The following is a 23,338-nucleotide window of genomic DNA, read 5'->3' as shown; positions in this document are numbered from 1 at the left end:
GTGTTTTATAACAGTTGTTCATTTCCATTAATAAAATGGAGCAAGTGCACATGCATTGAGTGCACTGTCTGGATGCTGTAATTATTTTGGAGTGGACGAACATGCACAGGTAGCCTACTTTTTGAAGTGAGTTGTTTGACAATCAGATAATAAAAGGTCATTCATTTGTATTTTTATTGTTTAAATGCCATCTTTACTATTAGGCCTGTAAAAATGTTTTGTGGCACCCAATAGAGACCCCCCATGTCACGGTGTAATTCGCACTCTGAATTTAGTCCAAAGATATAGGCTTAATCTATGTACATGAAACCAGCCGCTAGAGTTTAAATTGTTTCGGTGCTGATAGCTTTTAGGTGGTAGGCTATAGGATATTATAACCCAGGGTGTAGTTATGCCTCACTACCGGTGTCACAGCATGGGGGGATGGCAAAGAAGAATTAGAAAGTGTCTTGTGGAGAAGGGGTTGCCAGGGCGACCAGTTGGCACCCTTCAAAAATGTCTGTGTTCAATGCTCTGTCTCTCTGACATTTCCTTTGCAGGGGGGTAGGCCTTCATGTTTGGTAGGCTAACATTTAGTGTGCTCTGAGCAAAAAATGTTGGATACATCAAAATATCTGAGTTCTTGTTTTAAATTGTACAAATAGGCCGCTTATTATAAAATAAGCCTATATCTTAGAATAGTTGACATTGTAGGCTAATCACGCGGTTGGATCGACTTCCTGTCGCGTACTATAGCCTATTCGTGAAACGTCTACATAATCAGCACTGTCAAATGATTTACAAAATCTCCCAGATGAACTGTATATTATCGTGTCCATTTGAGATATGTTTTAAGCAAATGTATAATTAGGTGGGTGGAGTGTGTGAGTGCGTGTGTGTAATGAGAGGGAGAGTGACTGGAGAGTGGAGAAAGGGAGGGAGACGAGAGGCGAGGGAGAAAAAGAGAGATTTTGGATTTCAACGGACCCCCGAACGACTGCGTGATGTACAAAGGGCTGCTCCTTTGCTCAGTGCGCACCGATGACGATAATGTGAAGAAGGCAAAATAACGAAGGAGCTTACACGCAATCAGAGGGATACAATAAAAACTGTGGTTTACAATGTTAGCCTTGACTGAGAAATGTAAAGACGAAGCACTGACAGAGAGGAGTTGACACACTTTCCCAAACCTCGAAAATATGACTTTCTACAGGTAACCGTAATCGCTGGAAACCTTGTTGAAAAGTGATTTACCTCGGGGGGAGAGGGAGGGGGGGTCAAGCAGCTTGAATGACGTCTCAGGGAAAGCGGGTGAAAACTAATCGTGCATGGTGAGTCCATCTGTGAGTCATTCATTTGTCTTACTTGTAGGCTATATGATTTTTGGGGGGGCGGAGGAGAAGGAAATAAAGAAGTAGAGATTGTTTGCATTTTCGTACAGCTCGAAGAGTCTGAATGCCCACCAACGGTAGGCGTTTCATTTGGGGAGATATTTTGTGATGATATGGACTCCGGGTCGACCGACACGCAGCAGGCAGATCGTAGCGGACACGCCGGATCCGTCACTGCGCTCATGTGAAGTTTGGCTCTGCGAAAAGGATGTCACCCAGTTCTGCTGGATCTAAAATCAAAGAGCATTTTTAAAGGCTGTTTGATCTGTTCGGTATTTTAATTCTGCGAAAGATATATTAGGATTTTTCTCAGTTTTGATCGGATCCCTTTTTCTTTTACTGTGAACCTACTATGTGTTGCTTTCAGTGATAGCCTACAGTCATGCATATTTTTGGCGTAAACTATTTTATTAATGTTTTCTCAGACAAATGGATGTCAATTACCTCGTTTCACTGAGCGATTTGAATCCCTGTCAGTTTTTTTATATTCAACAAGCTAAGCGAGCACTGATAATCAAGCGATGGGCGCAGTTTGCCTGAGTAGGAACCGAATGGGTCTCGATTTTTTTAATGCAGCTTGTTGAATAGGTAATAGGAATGGGCTCGCATTGACAAACTTTACAGCCATTTGGGTGGTAACAGGCGGTTTACAGCTTCCCTAAAACTAACTCAGCTGTCAGAGCATCATGGCTCGTTACGGTTTCGGACTGAAACAGAGCCCTCGCTTTCTATGGATAGTGTTTTGCTTGATGAGAACGTTGTCGGATTTCGCGCGGTCGCAGGAAGTTTACGCACCCCATTCTATCAGGATTGAGGGACATTTGACCCTGGGTGGTCTCTTCCCCGTGCACACCAGAGGGACCGACGGCGTGCCTTGTGGAGATATCAAAAAGGAGAACGGGATCCATCGGCTTGAGGCCATGCTGTATGCTCTGGATCAAATCAACCTCGACGATCAACTTTTACCCAACATCACCCTAGGCGCCCGGGTGCTAGACACTTGTTCGAGAGATACATATGCGCTGGAACAATCATTAACTTTCGTTCAGGCTTTGATACAGAAGGACACTTCGGATGTGAGGTGCACCAATGGAGAACCGCCGTTGTTCGTCAAGCCCGAGAAAGTGGTTGGAGTCATTGGCGCCTCGGCAAGTTCTGTATCGATTATGGTCGCCAACATTTTGCGCCTCTTTCAGGTGAGTAACCTCTGAAAATTCCCAAATACTGTATGCCTATTTTTAAAACAACATGTGTAAGCTAGTCCTATTTTATTAGGCGTCTTAGGCTGTAAAATAAAACACATAATATGTACAGTATTTGTTGGCCTCATTGCATTATGAGAAAAGGATGAGAGACAGTTTGAGTGGGCTGTTGCGCTTCCCTGGTGGTGCTGAAAGAACAGCTCCTGCCAGCTGTGTAGTGCTAGGGCAAAAAACAAAACGTGCACATGGGGGGCAGGAGGCCACAGGAACGAGTTTGCGAAATTCTGCTCTATCCCTCCCTCTCCTTCAATCTCCCTTTCCCTTTATTCAAGGTGGATTAAATGTAGCCTGGCTGGCAACCCAGTCTGAAAGATCTGATAGAATGGTTGTTTTTTATTGGGGATTTTCAAATGAATCCTTTTACATATTTTACAAATGTTTGGATTCAACTTTTATTTTTGAGGCAAAAATATGTCTGTTTTGAGTGTCTGTTGTCAGCTACGTCAGTGGCTTGTCAGCTCTGTCACTGATGGCTTGTCAGCTACGTCAGTGGCTTGTCAGCTCTGTCACTGATGGCTTGTCAGCTACGTTAGTGGCTTGTCAGCTCTGTCACTGATGGCTTGTCAGCTACGTTAGTGGCTTGTCAGCTCTGTCACTGATGGCTTGTCAGCTACGTCAGTGGCTTGTCAGCTACGTCAGTGGCTTGTCAGCTCTGTCATTGATGGCTTGTCAGCTACGTCAGTGGCTTGTCAGCTCTGTCACTGATGGCTTGTCAGCTACGTCAGTGGCTTGTCAGCTACGTCAGTGGTTTGTCAGCTACATCAGTGGCTTGTCAGCTCTGTCACTGATGGCTTGTCAGCTACGTCAGTGGCTTGTCAGCTACGTCAGTGGCTTGTCAGCTCTGTCACTGATGGCTTCTCAGCTACGTCAGTGGCTTGTCAGCTACGTCAGTGGCTTGTCAGCTACGTTAGTGGCTTGTCAGCTCTGTCACTGATGGCTTGTCAGCTACGTCAGTGGCTTGTCAGCTACGTTAGTGGCTTGTCAGCTACATCAGTGGCTTGTCAGCTACGTCAGTGGCTTGTCAGCTACGTCAGTGGCTTGTCAGCTCTGTCACTGATGGCTTGTCAGTTCTGTCACTGATGGCTTGTCAGCTCTGTCACTGATGGCTTGTCAGCTACGTCAGTGGCTTGTCAGCTACGTTAGTGGCTTGTCAGCTACGTCAGTGGCTTGTCAGCTACGTCAGTGGCTTGTCAGCTACGTCAGTGGCTTGTCAGCTCTGTCACTGATGGCTTGTCAGTTCTTTCACTGATGGCTTGTCAGCTACGTCAGTGGCTTGTCAGCTCTGTCACTGATGGCTTCTCAGCTACGTCAGTGGCTTGTCAGCTACGTCAGTGGCTTGTCAGCTACATCAGTGGCTTGTCAGCTCTGTCACTGATGGCTTGTCAGTTCTGTCACTGATGGCTTGTCAGCTCTGTCACTGATGGCTTGTCAGCTACGTTAGTGGCTTGTCAGCTACGTCAGTGGCTTGTCAGCTACGTCACTGATGGCTTGTCAGCTATGTCAGTGGCTTGTCAGCTATGTCAGTGGCTTGTCAGCTACATCAGTGGCTTGTCAGCTCTGTCACTGATGGCTTGTCAGTTCTGTCACTGATGGCTTGTCAGCTCTGTCACTGATGGCTTGTCAGCTACGTTAGTGGCTTGTCAGCTACGTCAGTGGCTTGTCAGCTACGTCAGTGGCTTGTCAGCTATGTCAGTGGCTTGTCAGCTCTGTCACTGATGGCTTGTCAGCTATGTCAGTGGCTTGTCAGCTATGTCAGTGGCTTGTCAGCTCTGTCACTGATGGCTTGTCAGCTCTGTCACTGATGGCTTGTCAGCTACGTTAGTGGCTTGTCAGCTCTGTCACTGATGGCTAACCTCCTGAAGATCAATCTTTTTCTCAATCAAAAATAAAAACGAATCACTGTATTGCAAAATATAATATTTGCTATATAAATGTTTTATGTTCAAAATCTAGAAAGAAAATGCCAAAATATTCATAGAATATTTAATGGTGCTGTAAAACACAGAAAAATGGTTTTGGAGATTTGTATGAAGAAAAATTATAATGTCATGTTATAATTACACATTAAAGGCCTTTTAAACACTTGTTGGCCAATACATGTATAAGTTAGATGCTTTTTATGGTGTCTGAGAGAGTTGACATAAATCCAGTTAGTTGCATGTTATATACAGTGCCAGTCAAAAATGTGGACACACCTATTCATTCAAGGGTTTTTCTTTATTTTTACTATTTCTACATTGTAGAATAATAGTGAAGACATCACAACTATGAAATAACACATGTAATCATGTGGTAACCAAAAAAGTGTTAAACAAATCTAAATATATTTTATATTTGAGATTCTTCAAAGTAGCTACCCTTTGCCTTGATAACAGCTTTGCGCACTCTTGGAATTCTGCTATTCCAACAGTCTTGAAGGAGTTCCCCCATATTCTGAGCACTTGCTGGCTGCTTTTCCTACTCTCCACAGCCCAACTCATCCCAAACATCTCAATTGGGTTGAGGTCGGGTGATTGTGGAGGCCAGGTCATCTGTTGTAGCACTCCATTACTCTCATTCTTGGTCAAATAGCCCTTACACAGCCTGGAGGTGTTTTGGGTCCTTGTCCTGTTGAAAACAAATGACAGTACCACTAAACGCAAACCAGATGGGATGGCGTATCACTGCAGAATGCTGTGGCAGCCATGCTAGTTAAGTGTGCCTTGAATTCTAAATAAATCACAGACAGTGTCACCAGCAAAGCACCCCCACACCATCACATCTTCTCCTCCATGCTTCATGGTGGGAACCACACATGTAAAAATCATCCATTCACCTACTCTGCGTCTCACAAAGACACGGCGGTTGGAAGCAACAATCTCAAATTTGGACTCATCAGACCATAGGACAGATTTCCACCAGTCTAATATCTATTGCTTGTGTTTCTTGGCCCAAGCAAGTCTCTTCTTATTATTGGTGTTCTTTAGTAGTGGTTTCTTTGCAAAAATTCAACCATGAAGGCCTGATTCACGCAGTCTCATCTGAACAGTTGATGTTGAGATGTGTCTGTTACTTGAACTGTGTGAAGCATTTATTTGGACTGCAATTTCTGAGGCTGATATGAGAGTCCTCATGAGAGCCAGTTTCATCATAGCGCTTGATGATCTTTGCGACTACACTTGAAGAAACTTTCAAAGATCTTAACATTTTCTGGATTGACTTACCTTCGTGTCTTAAAGTAATGATGGACTGTTGTTTCTCTTTGCTTATTTGAGCTGTTCTTGCCATAATATAGACTTGGTATTTTACCAAATAGGGCTATCTTCTATATACCACCCCTACCTTGTCACAACACAACTGATTGGCTCCAATGCATTAAGAAGGAAAGAAATTCCACAAATGAACTTTTAACAAGGTACACCTGTTAATTGAAATGCATTCCGGGTAAATACCTCATGAAGCTGGTTGAGAGAATGCCAAGAGTGTGCAAAGCTGTCATCAATGCAAAGGGTGGCTTCTTTGAAGAATCTCAAATATAAAACATTTGGATTTGTTTTGGGTAACTACATGATTCCATATATGTTATTTCATAGTTTTGATGTCTTCACAATTATTCTACAATGTAGAAAATAGTAAAAATGCAGAAACACAGTGGAATGAGTAGGTGTGTCCAAACTTTTGACTGGTACTGTATATGCTCTCTTTTTAGCTGGTTCTTTGTCGAATTTTGAGCTGCAGTCATACAAAATCATGTGTTTCTCCACTCCGAGGATTAATCCACGGATAAAAAGGGAAAGATAATTTGTTTTAAGTTAGCAATCTTTAATTCATCTCACCTAGTTTGTCTTTCAAGCATCCACATGGATTTGTCTCTTCCTGATATCAAATAAGGGAATTTGCAGTGCATGGATCGTCTCAAATAGAACCATGTTCTATTTTAATGCTTGGCTACGCAGACGCTCGGTCACGTACAGTACACGAGCGGTGTGGGTGAAATTATTGAATAACATGTATGTGTTCATTTTTTTTGCAATGCTCGCATACGCAATGTAGCCGGTGAGGTTTGCATGTCAGACTAACATGCTGACTAGACCGGGTACAGGCATTCGTCTGCGTGCGCCAATGCGCACATGTTATCTTTGCAAAATAACTATTTTGGATGCAGCAGTTGTTAGCTAGAATGCTAACACTCCTTGACATAAACTCAGCCCAAAAAAAATGTTCCTTTTTCAGGACCCTGTCTTTCAATTATAATTCATAAAAATCCAAATAACATCACATATCTTCATTGTAAAGGGTTTAAACACTGTTTCCCATGCTTGTTCAATGAACCATAAACAGTGAATGAACATGCACTTGTGGAACGGTTGTTCAGACACTAACAGCTTACAGACGGTAGGCAATTAAGGTCACAGTTATGAAAACGTAGGACATTAAAGAGGCCTTTCTACTGACTCTAAAAAACACCAAAAGAAAGATGCCCAGGGTCCCTGCTCATTTGCGTGAAAGTGCCTTAGGCATGCTGCAAGGAAGCATGAGGACTGCAGATGTGGCCAGGGCAATAAATTGCAATGTCTGTAATGTGAGATCCCTAAGACAGTGCTACAGGGAGACAGAACGGACAGCTGATCGTCCTCGCAGTGGCAGACCACTTGTAACAACACCTGCACAGGATCGGTATATCCGAGCATCACACCTGCGGGACAGGTACAGGATGGCAACAACAACTGCCCGAGTTACACCAGGAACGCACAATCCCTCCATCAGTGCTCAGACTGTCCGCAATAGGCTGAGAGAGGCTGGACTGAGGGCTTGTAGGCCAGTTGTAAGGCAGGTCCTCACCAGACATCACCGGCAACAACGTCGCCTATGGGCACAAACCCACCATCACTGGACCAGACAGGACTGGCAAAAAGTGCTCTACACTGACGAGTTGCGGTTTTGTTTCACCAGGGGTGATGGTCCGATTCGCATTTATCGTGGAAGGAATGAGCGTTACACCGAGGCCTGTACACTGGAATTATATCCATTTGGAGGTGGAGGGTCCGTCATGGTCTGGGACGGTGTGTCACAGCATCATCGGACTGAGCTTGTTGTCATTACAGGCTATCTCAACGCTGTGCGTTACAGGGAAGACATCCTCCTCCCTCATGTGGTAACCTTCCTGCAGGCTCATCCTGACATGACCCTCCAGCATGACAATGCCACCAGCCATACTGCTCGTTCTGTGCGTGCTTTCCTGCAAGACAGGAATGTCAATGCTCTGCCATGGCCAGCGAAAAGCCCGGATCTCAATCCCATTGAGCACGCCTGGGACCTGTTGGATCAGAGCATGAGGGCTAGGGCCATTCCCCCCAGAAATGTCCAGGAACTTGCAAGTGCCTTGGTGGAAGAGTGGGGTAACATCTCACAGCAAGAACTGGTAAATCTGGTGCAGTCCATGAGGAGGAAATGCACTGCAGTACTTAATGCAGCTGGTGGTGACTGTCACTTTTGATTTTGACCCCCCCTTTGTTCAGGGACACATTATTCAATTTCTGTTAGTCATATGTCTGTGGAACTTGTTCAGTTTATGTCTCAGTTGTTGAATCTTGTTATGTTCATACAAATATTTACACATGTTAAATTTGCTGAAAATAAATGCAGTTGACTGTGAGAGGACATTTCTTTTTTTTGCTGAGTTTAGGTTGTAGCAAAAGCTAGCCAAAGGGCCATTTTACAGGTTGAAGTTAGTGTTTTTTTTTTTTTAGTAAAACGCAGTTGATTTGCGATGACACAAACATTACATTAAGCAGAACATTCATAGGAGCCTTAAAATCCAATTATAATCCAATAGTAGTGTGAAATGCACTCATAAGCAATATGTAAATAGAGGCTTTTTTTTGCTGGCATTCTATAAGAACTCCCCCTTGTTCTGCCACCTACTTGCGCACATTGCCCTCATGCGGCAATGTTTGCAAACACAGAAAGGGGTCTTTAGGCAACTCAGTTCTGATTATTTTTTATATGCATATTGTTGTGGAACAGTTTCATTTCAATAAGTATGTTTTTGTTTCTTAAAATCATTGTCACGTGGTTAATCATAAAAATCAGAATTAAAAATGATACACATCTATAAGTTACAATTCAACTAAGGGAGAGCACCTCTGCCATATGGACACATTGATAGTCTACACTGTGATCCATTGGCGGCTGACGAAATGAGTACATGGAACTCCGAAATAGCCTGCAGGTCAATGCAGCAGTAGGCCTATAACTTCCATTGTCAACTAACCTAACTAAAATACATAGCCCTAAAGCTGATAAAAATAAAAACTGAAGAAAATATCCGGATGAAAATTCTGGATCTTTCAAATAACATGAATCTCTCTACTCTGTCTGCCTAGAGTTCCCCAAACCAGTGAGCTAGGGACAGACAGCTGATTTTATTACGTTTCCACTGGATATATAGTGCATTAGGAAAGTATTCAGACTCCTTTTACTTTCTTCACAGTTTGTTACATTACGGCATTATTCTAAAATTGATTAATTGTCCCCCCCCCCCCTCATCAATCTACACACAATACCCCCTAATGGCAAAGCAAAAACTGTTTTTTTTAGATTTAAAAAAATAACTATAACATTTACATAAGTATTCAGACATTACTCAGTACTTTATTGAAGCACCTTTGGCAGTGATTACAGCCTCAAGTCTTTTTGGGTATGATGCTCTAAGCTTGGCACATCTGTATATTTGGGGAGTTTCTCCCATTGTTCGCTGCAGATCCTCTCAAGCTCTGTTAGGTTGGATGGGAGCGTTGCTGCACAGCTATTTTCAGGTCTCTCCAGAGATGTTCGACCGGGTTCAAGTTCAGACTCTGGCTGGGCTGCTCAAGGACATTCAGAGACTTGTCCTGAAGCCACTCCTGTTTTGTATTGGCTGTGTGCTTAGGGTTGTTGTCCTGTTGGAAGGTGAATCTTCACCCCAGTCTGAGGTCCTGAGCCTCTGGAGCAGGTTTTCATCAAGTATCTCGCTGTACTTTTCTCTGTTCATTTTTCCCTCCATCCTGACTAGTCTCCCAGTCTCTGCCGCTGAAAAACATCCCCACGGCATGATGCTGCCACCACCATGCTTCACCGTAGGGATGGTGCCAGTTTTCCTTCAGATGTGACACTTGGCATTCAGGCCAAAGAGTTCAATCTTGGTTCCATCAGACCAGATATTCCTGTTTCTCATTTTCTGAGAGTCTTTAGCTGCCTTTTGGCAAACCCCAAGCAGGCTGTCATGTGCCTTTTACTGAGAAGTGGTTTCCGTCCAGTCACTCTACCATAAAAGCCTGATTGGTGGAGTGCTGCAAGATGGGAGAACCTTCTGGATGGTTATCCCATCTCCACAGAGGAACTCACCTCCCTGACCAAGGCCCTTCTCCCCCGATTGCTCAGTTTGGCCAGGCGACCAGCTCTAGGAAGAGTCTTGGTGGTTCCAAACTTCTTCCATTTAAGAATTATGGAGATGACTGTGTTCTTGGGGACCTTCAATGCTGCAGAAATGTTTTGGTACACTTCCCCAGATCTGTGTCTCTACACAATCCTCTCTCTGAGCTCTACGGACAATTCCTTCGTCCTCATGGCTTGGTTTTTGCTCTGACATGCACTGTCAACTGTGGGACCTTATATAGACAGGCGTGTGCATTTCCAAATCATTTCCAATCAATTGAATTTACCACTGGTGGACTCCAATCAAGTTGTAGAAACATCTCAAGGATGTTCAATGGAAACAGGATGCACTTGAGCTCAATTTTTGAGTCTCATTGAAAAGGGTCTGATACTTACAGTATATAAATAAGGTATTTCTGTTTTGTATTTTTAATAAATTAGCAAAAATGTCTAAAAACCTTTGTTATTATGGGGTATTGTGTTTAGATTGCTGAGGATTTTTTACTTATATAATCCATTTTAGAAATAAGGCTGTAACGTGAAAAAATGTGGAAAAAGTCAAGGGGTCTGATGCTTTCCGAATGCACTGTGGCATCATTACATCATGATTTGTTTTTCATGGTGATTATGGTGGCCGGGAGAGTGTTGGAAAGATTTTTCAAATACTGTGAAGAACTATTATTATTTGCAAAATATGTTTTAAAAAAAAAATAAAAAAAATAAAATGACTTGCTGTGTGAGGTGAAGAAAAAATGACTGAGAAGCTCAGATTATTAGTGGTGGATGTGGTGACTTTAAGACAATCAGAATTCAGACATCCCAAATGAGAACTTTCCTCCATATGCATGCGGCAGACCAGGTACGACCTACTTCTATGCGTGCTCTCCTTCTGTATGTTCCTCTTGAGCAATCAGACCCATTACCATTGCTCACATGGAGCACTCCAAACAAAAGACAATGAAAACAATTGACACAGCTTGTAAATGATGGTTATGAAATGAACCAAAACTTGTTTGTCACGAGTGTATCAGGTTGTGAACTCTGCAAACATCGTTTCCACTCCAATAATGAGAAAATAGGCTAAATTACCATAATTAAAACATGCATTAACAGAAATGAATGTAACCAAATGACGGAGGAGTAACTGTGCATCCACTAGGCCTACTGGTCACATACAGTATCAGTCAAATCTGGACACACCTACTCATTCAAGGGATTTTCTGTATTCTACATTGTAGAATAGTAGTGAAGACATCAAAACTATGAAATAACACATATGGAATCATTTAGTAACCAAAAAAGTGTTAAACTAATCATAATAAATTGTATGTTTGAGATTCTTCAAAGTAGCCACCCTTTGCCTTGATGACAGCTTTGCACACTCTTGATAATGAGACACAGTGACCACAGTAAAATGTTTAAGTGTTCCTCGTAGGCCTGTGTACCTCTTGTTGAGAAAGAGTCAGCAGCAGAACACACTGACAGTAGGCTCACTGTTAGTACTGCAGTGGAATGAGGCACCCTGCAGAGCTGCAAAACAGCAAATGAATTATTAAAAACGCATGTTTAGAGCAAAATATGCAATTATTTAAAATATTGTGCATACATTTGCCATAGTACAAGCCAACATCTAAGCAAGTTCTCTCATTTGAAGATATAAGATGTGCTGTTCAGAAGGCCAAGTAGAAAACATGAGTTTTAGTGTTTGTGTTATTGACTTGTGGTTAAACATTGTGTCTTACTATCAATGCTATTATTGTCTGTTTTCCAAAATCAATTAAACCAAGCACAGGCAAGCACACTAAGTAGCTGTTTAATAGAGACTGAAGCCATCAAAGTACTTACCATGCTGCTTTATGAAAGGCCCAACCACACACACACACACACACACACACACACACACACACACACACACACACACACACACGCACACACGCACACACACACACACACACATTATTACCCCCTTCTCTTAACACCAATTCCAACCAGACCACTCCAGTCATACTGGTCTCAGGAGCTTTGTGGCTGTCAGGTGGACATGCTTGTTGATGGTTCCAATATCTTGGCTTTAGGGTAAATTCCCTCTTCCATTATCAATGCAGGGTTGTACTCAGGATTCTCCTTAGAGTGAAGGCATCCCAAGGACTATAATTGTCATGTCTTTCCCAAATGCAAGTGATTATGTCTAAAATATGTTCCTTGAGTATAGCATTAAAACTCATCCACATAGTAGAAAAGTTTTGGAGTTATCATGGGATTTGTCGACCCATAAAATATTCCTTGGGGAAAGAAAGGATACTTCAATAAGTCCCTAATTCCGTTATCTCAGGTGCTCCAGTGTCTGTCTGTGTGTCAGGCTGCAGCAGTGTAGGTGGGGTGTGTGCTGTGGCATCAGCGTAGTAATCAGGCTCGGGGAATCAGTGGGTTGACACAGGCGCCGTCACACAGCTCCTTCCTCCGTTTGCTCAGGCAATCACTCTGCATTTATGCTAATTCTCCCCACTGCACCGCGCTGGCTGCCATCATATAGCTGTCACCGGCTATGTTGAGCCCCACAGTCAAACCCTACACAAATCCTCAGGAGGAAAGATTTGTTTAAATGTCTCGATTTCCAACCGATTTCAATATTGAGACAGTACAGTCTCCTCTAAGTTTTTCTCTTTCTCTCCCACTTAGACATGTTCTTGTCTTGATGATCATATTGATAGTACACATTGATTAAGTAGAATCCCAGTGGGAGTCAATAGAATCCGGGGATGATAGCTCCCTGCTCATTTACACTCATCACTGCAACTGATTCATTTGTGATAGCAATTACAAGTTTCACAAAATGTTTTCAAATCCAATCCATCAAGTGGAGAATTCATTTTGTCAAAAGCTGAATGAAACACCTGTTCCGTTGTGATAGAAAAGGTAAAGTGGAATTTCTTCTGTTAAAATCGGGATTAACGGCTCCATACTTTATCAGACAAGCCGTGCCTGATTTCATTTTCTTTTCATTGTCAACAATAAAGCGGATGAAGATGTCTGTGGTTGAACAACTGGAGTTGAGGTGCTACCTAAATTAAGTAGACAATAAATCCCAACATAAGGTGAGATCCTCTTCATATAAATGTAACATTTTTTATTTGATGAAGGTTAAAACATTGTGATGTATCAGTCAGTCATGATCTTTGTCATATTCTCTTCAACTCCAGTCAGTGCACAATCCAAGAAATTCTGGAATGTTCTCTCTGTCCTCAATATAACTCTATGGACAGAGTCAGAGGGGTCAGTCATCTTCTCAGAGCAGTGCATCAGTGCTGTGGTCCTTCAGTGAGGATTTCAGTGGACGTCACCATATACTGTAACACAGCAATTGTGTTCATCTCCCCCTGTGATAAATAGAACAGCAGGGAAGTTAAATACAGATTGTTGCTTTCATTGCCAGACAATAAATATCGCTGCTGTCTTTTCAAGGTGTGAGTGGCCGCTGAACTGTTAATGCTGGGAAATTGACACGGGATAGATTTTTCAGAGGGCCCACGAGTGTTGATCAATACTGTTGCCAGGGTGAGGCTGATTTTCTCTGAAGATGTTTTCATTTCCCTGTTCTTTCACACAGCACTATAGAAATGAGAAACAACAATTACACAAAACGCTTCAATTATTACAGATTGTTCAAACAAATTAGTTGTTGTTCTCAACCTCTGAGAGATCATCTTTTAGTATTTCATCGTTCTGTGTTTTGCGAGCATTCTCCCACGTTTGAGGAAGGCCTCTTCCTCAGCCTAAAATCCTTAGTGTCCATTAGCAACTATTGGCCCATGGAATTAATAGTGAAATATAAATATATATACAGTTGAAATCGGAAGCTTACATACACCTTAGCCAAATACATTTGAACTCAGCTTTTCACAATTCCTGACATTTAATCCCTGTAAAAATTTCCTGGCTTAGGTCAGTTAGGATCAGCACTTTTATTTTAAGAATGTGAAATGTGAAAGAAAAATAGGAGAGAGAATTATTTACTTCAGCTTTTATTTCTTTCATCACATTCCCAGTGGGTCAGAAGTTTACATACACTCAATTAGTATTTGTTAGCATTGCCTTTAAATTGTTTAACTTGGGTCAAATGTTTTGGGTAGCCTTCCACAAGCTTCCCACAATAAGTTGGGTGAATTTTGGCCCATTCTTACTGACAGAGCTGGTGTAACTGAGTCAGGTTTCTAGGCCTCCTTGCTCGCACACGCTTTTTCAGTTCTGCCCACAAATTGTCTCTAGGATTGAGGTCAGGGCTTTGTGAAGGCCACTCCATTACCTTGACTTTGTTGTCCTTAAGCCATTTTGCCACAACTTTGGAAGTATGCTTGGGGTCATTGTCCATTTGGAAGACCCATTTGCGACCAAGCTTTAACTTCCTGACTGATGTCTTGAGATGTTGCTTCAGTTTATCCACATAATTTTCCATCCTCATGATGCCATCTATTTTGTGATGTGCACCAGTCCCTCCTGCAGCAAAGCACCCCAACAACATGATGCTGCCACCCCGGTGCTTCACGGTTGGGATGGTGTTCTTCGGCTTGCAAGCATCCCCCTTTTTCCTCCAAACATAACAATGGTCATTATGGCCAAACAGTTCTATTTTTGTTTCATCAGACCAGAGGACATTTCTCCAAAAAGTACGATCTTTGTCCCCATGAGCAGTTGCAAACCGTAGTCTGGCTTTTTTATGGCGGTTTTGGAGCAGTGGCTTCTTCCTTGCTGAGCGGCCTTTCAGGTAATATCGATATAGGATTTGTTTTACTGTGGATATAGATACTTTTGTACCTGTTTCCTCCAGCATCTTCACATCTTGATTTGCACTTTTCGCAACAAACATTCATCTCTAGGAGACAGAAGATCCTGGCTGCGTGGTCCCATGGTGTTTATACAGTGCCTTGCGAAAGTATTCGGCCCCCTTGAACTTTGCGACCTTTTGCCACATTTCAGGCTTCAAACATAAAGATATAAAACTGTATTTTTTTGTGAAGAATCAACAACAAGTGGGACACAATCATGAAGTGGAACGACATTTATTGGATATTTCAAACTTTTTTAACAAATCAAAAACTGAAAAATTGGGCGTGCAAAATTATTCAGCCCCCTTAAGTTAATACTTTGTAGCGCCACCTTTTGCTGCGATTACAGCTGTAAGTCGCTTGGGGTATGTCTCTATCAGTTTTGCACATCGAGAGACTGAAATGTTTTCCCATTCCTCCTTGCAAAACAGCTCGAGCTCAGTGAGGTTGGATGGAGAGCATTTGTGAACAGCAGTTTTCAGTTCTTTCCACAGATTCTCGATTGGATTCAGGTCTGGACTTTGACTTGGCCATTCTAACACCTGGATATGTTTATTTTTGAACCATTCCATTGTAGATTTTGCTTTATGTTTTGGATCATTGTCTTGTTGGAAGACAAATCTCCATCCCAGTCTCAGGTCTTTTGCAGACTCCATCAGGTTTTCTTCCAGAATGGTCCTGTATTTGGCTCCATCCATCTTCCCATCAATTTTAACCATCTTCCCTGTCCCTGCTGAAGAAAAGCAGGCCCAAACCATGATGCTGCCACCACCATGTTTGACAGTGGGGATGGTGTGTTCAGCTGTGTTGCTTTTACGCCAAACATAACGTTTTGCATTGTTGCCAAAAAGTTCAATTTTGGTTTCATCTGACCAGAGCACCTTCTTCCACATGTTTGGTGTGTCTCCCAGGTGGCTTGTGGCAAACTTTAAACAACACTTTTTATGGATATCTTTAAGAAATGGCTTTCTTCTTGCCACTCTTCCATAAAGGCCAGATTTGTGCAATATATGACTGATTGTTGTCCTATGGACAGAGTCTCCCACCTCAGCTGTAGATCTCTGCAGTTCATCCAGAGTGATCATGGGCCTCTTGGCTGCATCTCTGATCAGTCTTCTCCTTGTATGAGCTGAAAGTTTAGAGGGACGGCCAGGTCTTGGTAGATTTGCAGTGGTCTGATACTCCTTCCATTTCAATATTATCGCTTGCACAGTGCTCCTTGGGATGTTTAAAGCTTGGGAAATCTTTTTGTATCCATATCCGGCTTTAAAGTTCTTCACAACAGTATCTCGGACCTGCCTGGTGTATTCCTTGTTCTTCATGATGCTCTCTGCGCTTTTAACGGACCTCTGAGACTATCACAGTGCAGGTGCATTTATACGGAGACTTGATTACACACAGGTGGATTGTATTTATCATCATTAGTCATTTAGGTCAACATTGGATCATTCAGAGATCCTCACTGAACTTCTGGAGAGAGTTTGCTGCACTGAAAGTAAAGGGGCTGAATAATTTTGCACGCCCAATTTATCAGTTTTTGATTTGTTAAAAAAGTTTGAAATATTCAATAAATGTCGTTCCACTTCATGATTGTGTCCCACTTGTTGTTGATTCTTCACAAAAAAATACAGTTTTATATCTTTATGTTTGAAGCCTGAAATGTGGCAAAAGGTCGCAAAGTTCAAGGGGGCCGAATACTTTCGCAAGGCACTGTACTTGCCTACTGTTGTTTGTACAGATGAACGTGGTACCTTCAGGCATTTGGAAATTGCTCCCAAGGATGAACCAGACTTGTGGAGGTCTACAATTATTTTTTGCTGATTTCTTTAGATTTTCCCATGATGTCAAGCAAAGAGGCATTGAGTTTGAAGGTAGGCCTTGAAATACATCCACAGGTACACCTCCAATTGACTCAAATGATTTAAATTAGCCTATCAGAAGCTTCTAAAGCCATTACATAATTTTCTGGAATTTTCCAAGCTGTTTAAAGGCACGGTCAACTTAGTGTATGTAAACTTCTGACCCACTGGAATTGCGTGTGATACAGTGAATAATAAGTGAAATAATCTGTCTGTAAACAATTGTTGGAAAAATGACTTGTGTCATGCACAAAGTAGATGTCCTAGCCGACTTGCCAAAACTATGGTTTGTGAACAGAAATTTGTGGAGTGGTTGAAAAATGAGTTTTAATGACTCCAACCTAAGTGTATGTAAATTTCCGACTTCAACTGTATATTTTTTGCTGACATCAGGGGATGGCTGCCTGCTATTTCCTGTTTCCTTTCTTTCCCAAAGAGAGAGGCGCAACTTTGTATTGAAATCAGGTGAACTCTGTCTAATCCTTCTGTCAGGGGACTGAGCCCCTGCAGACAAGCTGTCTAGGTGAAGCATTGATGTCCTCTCATAGTCTGACAGACAATACTCTGTTTTTGTCTCTCGCCCTTTCCCAAAGAATCATCAGTACGATTGAGGCGAGGTAGATTGAAGCCTGACAGAAAAACGGATCTATTCAGCAGACATCCGAAAGCACTGACAGACACACGGACATGTAGGCGAGAAGGGTTGTGTAACTGGCACACTAAGCTGTCACGAAATGTCATAGGTTAAATGTGTCTGCTTGTTCTAAACACAGTGAGCCATTTGCACATTCATGCGTGTGACAGCACAGGGTCAATTACTCCCATCTAGAGCACCTTTATTTATGTCTCCAGCGGGTAGAGGTCAACTGTCAAGCATGTGGACACACACACACACTCAGGCACGCAAGAATGTACGCGAACACCAAAACAACCAAACACACATAAACACACACACACACACACACACACACACACACACACACACAAAGAATATAAAAAGACAAAGCTCTTGTGGAACTGTTCCGTGCCAGTGGTTTTGGAGCTTTTTTATTTTCTCTCCAAAGCTAGTCTTGCTAATTGGCTTTTACTCTGAGTGTGACACAGAGAGCTCTCTGATAGCGAGTTTATTCTCCCAGATACAGAACAAACTCTGATAAGAATTATAATTATAATTTATTCAGACTTCCAGGAGCAATTATCAAACCGAAAATGGACCCCTTTTAGTGTAAAAGACAACTCTCAGCATGATGAAACAAACATACACTGTCCTCTATGGCCTTTTCGAGCCCAAGCATTGTAAATAAGCCCTGGTTTATGCACTTCCAGTGTAGGTGAGTAATGCAATATTAATATAATAAGTAAAAAATATCCCTCAGTCAACCCAGCTGTCTTTGTGGGTGACGTGGTCGGTCCTGAGGTCAGACACTGTCTGTCAGAGGGAGATTGGGAAACCTTGTTAACCCAATCTCCTGGATATGCCGTTGGGGGTAGCTCCTGGATATGCCGTTGGGGGTAGCTCCTGGATATGCCGTTGGGGGTAGCTCCTGGATATGCCGTTGGGGGTAGCTCCTGGATATGCCGTTGGGGGTAGCTTCTGGATATGCCGTTGGGGGTAGCTCCTGGATATGCCGTTGGGGCTAGCTCCTGGATATGCCGTTGGGGGTAGCTCCTGGATATGCCGTTGGGTGTAGCTCCTGGATATGCCGTTGGGGGTAGCTCCTGGATATGCCGTTGGGGGTAGCTCCTGGATATGCCGTTGGGGGTAGCTCCTGGATATGCCGTTGGGGGTAGCTCCTGGATATGCCGTTGGGGGTAGCTCCTGGATATGCCGTTGGGGGTAGCTCCTGGATATGCCGTTGGGGGTAGCTCCTGGATATGCCGTTGGGGGTAGCTCCTGGATATGCCGTTGGGTGTAGCTCCTGGATATGCCGTTGGGGGTAGCTCCTGGATATGCCGTTGGGTGTAGCTCCTGGATATGCCGTTGGGGGTAGCTCCTGGATATGCCGTTGGGGGTAGCTCCTGGATATGCCGTTGGGGGTAGCTCCTGGATATGCCGTTGGGGGTAGTTCCTGGATATGCCGTTGGGGGTAGCTCCTGGATATGCCGTTGGGGGTAGCTCCTGGATATGCCGTTGGGGGTAGCTCCTGGATATGCCGTTGGGGGTAGCTCCTGGATATGCCGTTGGGGGTAGCTCCTGGATATGCCGTTGGGGGTAGCTCCTGTATAACACCGTATAACACCGCACCTTGTACTTCAACGTACCTCAAATTACCTCCTTCCTTGCCCAGCCCATAAGAACCAATCTAAGGCATAAGGAGGGAATGCAGGGGTATCATCCAGGCTTCAGTGAGTGGAGGGCAGGCTATTGTTCACTCACCCATCCAGCTATGTATTACCACCAAGCCTCTATATACCCTGGAGAAACAGGGGGCCTATTTAACTTACCTCCGCTCATATTCACTGTAAAAAAAGAAAAAAATATCTTGATTCAACAACATACAATTGTAAGGCAATCAGCTGCAATAGGATTGTGAGTTTGTTCAACAGACATTTTGATAAAACAGCAGTGGTGGAACCTGACCTAAAATATGTTGACCTAAAATGTGTTCTCAGTGAACAGAATAATGTAATATTTGGTCTCTGGTATCCAGATTTGTTTTGTACAGAAAAGTCCTTATCCCAGTACTACAGTTATACAGCATGGATCAGAATAAATAAATAGATATTTTGGCTCTCTCTTTTTCCTCCTTCTGTCCATGTGCTGTAGCTGGATTACCAAACACCTGTACATGTCCTTAAACCTAATCTGTTATTCCATACATGCAATACGAGGCTAATCACTTTCAAATCACTTTCTCATTCTGACAGCACTGCTGGTAGTTGGCAAATGCATTAGATTGTTTCCTATTGTGTGTGTGGTCTTTGTGCTGCCATTTTAGACTGCGGGTGTGTGCCATTCGAGAGGTGGTGCATGTTCCTCGGTGGCGGCTCCTGTTAAGCTTTGGTTCTGCATATTCTTTTTGAAGCCTCCAGAAGCTTTCCCCTTTTTTACACCCTCCCTCCCTCCCTCCCTCCACCCCTCTTCCCCATCTCCCCTCTTCCTGCTCTTCATTCATACATGGTGCTTTAGAATCCTATTCCACACAGTCTAATCCTGTTCAACTGCTTGTCAGGGAGAATTCCCCCTCAACGCGTGAAAGAATTGCAACTGAAGAAATGCAGAGGAGCCCCAAAACATCCAGAAAAAAAAGGGACCTTCAGATTCACGTTGTGAACATGTCCCCTCCCCCACTCTCCCCCACCCTCCCACACCCTCCCCCACCCTCCCGCCCTACATCCTCCTCCCAAATCCTCTCTTCCTTACACACAGAGTCACAGACTCACATTCCACAAGACACTTTGCAGTCTGATGGCAGCCTAACTAAGTGGGAAGTGCACTGCTCACATGGCCAGCCTGTTGTCCCCAGAGGTTGGTGGCACTGTTATGTATAGACTGCTGGACGTCTTAGTGAGGAGGAGTCTAATGCGGACGGGCATGCACACGAAAGACTGACTGGCAGGAGATGTGAAGATAGTTCAACCTGAGCTCTGCATCACTGAAAGAAAAGAAGACTGCTAAAAGCCTCTTACGGAAAATAGTGTTTGTGTTTATATGTGGCTTTTTGTGTGTGTGTGTGTGTGTGTTTAAGTGTATGTGTGTGTGTGTGTGTTTGTGCGTGTTTAAGTGTGTGTGTGTGTTTGTGCGTGTTTAAGTGTGTGTGTGTGTTTGTGCGTGTTTAAGTGTGTGTGTGTGTTTAAGTGTGTGTGTGTGTTTAAGTGTGTGTGTGTGTGTGTGTGTTTAAGTGTGTGCGCATGTACATGTTTGTGTTAGAAAGACGGTAGGGGAGACGGGGGACCCGTGGTGTGTATCCTCTCACTATATACAATAAGCCTTCATTAGGATTCATTGGTTGTCCTTCAGTTGTGTTATTACAGCAAGCTCTAAGGCCATCTAAGTATGACTGTTGTCAACGGATAGTCATAAATCTGCGCCGCATCAAAACTACGTAATGACGGGGTATATTGAAGGAAGGGGATTTTTTTTACAATAGGACCAACTTGAACTGCAGGTAGACATGCATAAATACCTGTTGATTTCACCCCTTAAAAATTCACAAGATTACTGCTTTAGAATTTGATTAGCTGAAATGTACTCCTGGCTATATTTCTCTGGGGATGGTGGTGAGTGTTCCATTTTCACTCCCTTTCTTTCTCTCAGCCTTGCAGTGTGTGTGTGTGTGTGTGTGTGTGTGTGTGTGTGTGTGTGTGTTCCTCTGAGCCTGGAAAGTACGCCATGGTGCTGCAGCAAGAGCATACATACGAAATCAGTTGACAGGATTACTGTTTTCAGATGCGAATCCCTCAGGATTTTAACAACACTCTCAAAGCCCATCTCCGACTGACAGTTACATTGATTAGGGGAAGAACTCAATCACAATTGACGTTTAGCAAATAACCATATCCATTCCCTAGCAAATGGGGTTGCTTAAACTGCAATTGACCCCTACAGATTGGCCATTGATGAGAGAATATAAGGGTTTTGAACTCCCTTTCTCACTAACAGTCCACTCATCTTTCATCTATTCGGCTGAATGAACAATCCTCAATCAATAGTCTGTTATTTATCAATGGATTTTGCCTCCAGTGGGGTTAGAAGGCCAATCAAATGTGTCAACCATCAATAAATCTGTCCGTTGCTATGAAACTGTAAGCCATAACCTCCCTCTGGGCAAAAACTGGTTGAATCTATGTTATTTCCATGTGAATTTAACCCAAAAATTCAATGTGATGAAGTTGAATCAACATGGAAAAGTGATTGGATACAAATAAAATCAAAAACATAATTATTATTATTTTATTTTTTTACCTAAAGGCCTTTTCTCAAATACTGTGTGCAATCTTTTTGTCCAAATTTGGAAAAAAATATAGATTCTGATTTTGACGTCCAATGCATTTTTCCGTCCACTTTTCCCAGAAATGTACATAATGTCACCAACGCTGCTGCAGTGGTTCTTAGTGGCAACACGTTGTTCAATGTGGCAACACGTTGTTCAATGTGGCTAGACAGCAGTGGCGATGTTAGCATGTACATCTTGGTGGGTTGCAATGTGGCTAGACAGCAGTGGCGATGTTAGCATGTACATCTTGGTGGGTTGCAATGTGGCTAGACAGCAGTGGCGATGTTAGGATGTACATCTTGGTGGGTTGCAATGTGGCTAGACAGCAGTGGCGATGTTAGCATGTACATCTTGGTGGGTTGCAATGTGGGTTGCATGCCAGAAAAGCCACTACACAACACAACCCTAAACAATACATTAATGGCACTATAACGGTGACTAACGGTGCCCACAAACTGTTAGGGCCTACATAAAGCTGTCCGAACACCGTACCACTTTTACACTTGGCTATCAGCGGAGCCTTGTCTGGCAGTGAAACCGTTAATTCAGCCTCATTTACTGCCTTTAAAAAAAACATAGCTGATATGGCTGACTTGCTTAAACAAATGTGGTTTAATCAACATAACTATTTGTTCAGCATGTTTGAAATGTCCAGTGACAGAATTCAGAACATGGGCCATTTTTACAGCGTAATCCCTGTACACCAAGCCAGAACCGTAGGATAAATAAAGGGGGCATATAAGCAGACAATGAAAGTTCTTTCAATATATGATGATTGCGTTTCTCTAAAACAGGTTAATGGCTACATGTACACCACCAAGATAGAACAGTAGGCAGAATTAAGAGGTGAAAATAGACCAAATTATTAACGCAATTTGGGTCTTTTCGCGTCAAAAAAGATAGTCGTCATATAACTATTTGACGCGTTAAATAAGCTTTTCATTTGACACGTCAAATAACGCAATTCTATTATAGAATGTTGTGTGCTGAATTTGCATGTGCAAGCCGCGCGCCAACACTACTATCAGTAGCACTGTCAAAGCTGTAAGTTGCAAAAATAAGTTTGCCAACAAGCACACACTGGCCACAAACGATGTGTTTACAATACTGTGTTGGTGAAAATAGACCAAATTATTAGGGCGAGGCACATGGGCTACTAACAGCTTACTACACAACATACACTTAGAATGACTTAATTAGCTACAGTAGACATATCTCCCTTGTATATTACATCATTTATGCAGCAGCATACAAGACATTTTTGGACTCACCTTGTGAAGGTGGCATGGCGGTCATTTTGGGCAAATTTTGTCATCAAACTTTGTCATCAAAGTCTGGCATTCTCTGGATTTATGGTGGGAATTCTGAAAACAAAAACAAACAGCAACTCCATTGAATAGCAGGCTAACATTAGTAGTTGCTTTGCAACGCTTGCAGTTAGCCACCGATTCCTTACAAACCACTCATTAGTGAATTTGCGATTTCCAACTTCTTGTGTAATCTTTATGTCCAATGGCTGATGAGCACCGACACATTTTATCTATAATTTCTCTTCATTATTTATCTTCATATGACAAGGATTAAAAATGATTTACCAGTAGATTGTCGACTTGATTCATGATGATGACTGCTCGCTAAGACTTTGAAAGTAAGATGTTGACATAATCAGTCCAATCAAAGCCCCAGTTCATA

The 23,338-nt window shown here is 42.8% G+C and overlaps 1 protein-coding gene across 4 annotated transcripts in view; it reads left to right on the top strand.

The window, feature by feature from the left end:
- Positions 1 to 863: 863 nt before the first annotated feature.
- LOC110491138 (metabotropic glutamate receptor 7-like) overlaps positions 864 to 23,338 on the top strand; it is a 126,632-nt gene continuing 104,157 nt past the window's right edge. For 2 of the 4 annotated variants that reach the window (XM_090203732.1, XM_090203731.1), the window contains exon 1: positions 906 to 2,566. In XM_090203732.1, the coding sequence (XP_090059858.1) occupies positions 2,057 to 2,566 (510 nt within the window). In that variant the 5' untranslated portion in view covers positions 906 to 2,056. Of the gene's footprint in view, positions 2,567 to 23,338 lie in introns of all 4 variants that reach the window. The other 2 variants (XM_036947498.2, XM_036947497.2) reach the window with 2 other exon arrangements.

The sequence above is a fragment of the Oncorhynchus mykiss genome, chromosome 16, assembly GCF_057628025.1.
Source record: "Oncorhynchus mykiss isolate SJ-2025 chromosome 16, ASM5762802v1, whole genome shotgun sequence".
Lineage (NCBI taxonomy): Eukaryota > Metazoa > Chordata > Actinopteri > Salmoniformes > Salmonidae > Oncorhynchus > Oncorhynchus mykiss.
Note: the sequence above shows the minus strand (reverse complement) of the source record. Positions and strands in the feature narration are given on the sequence as shown.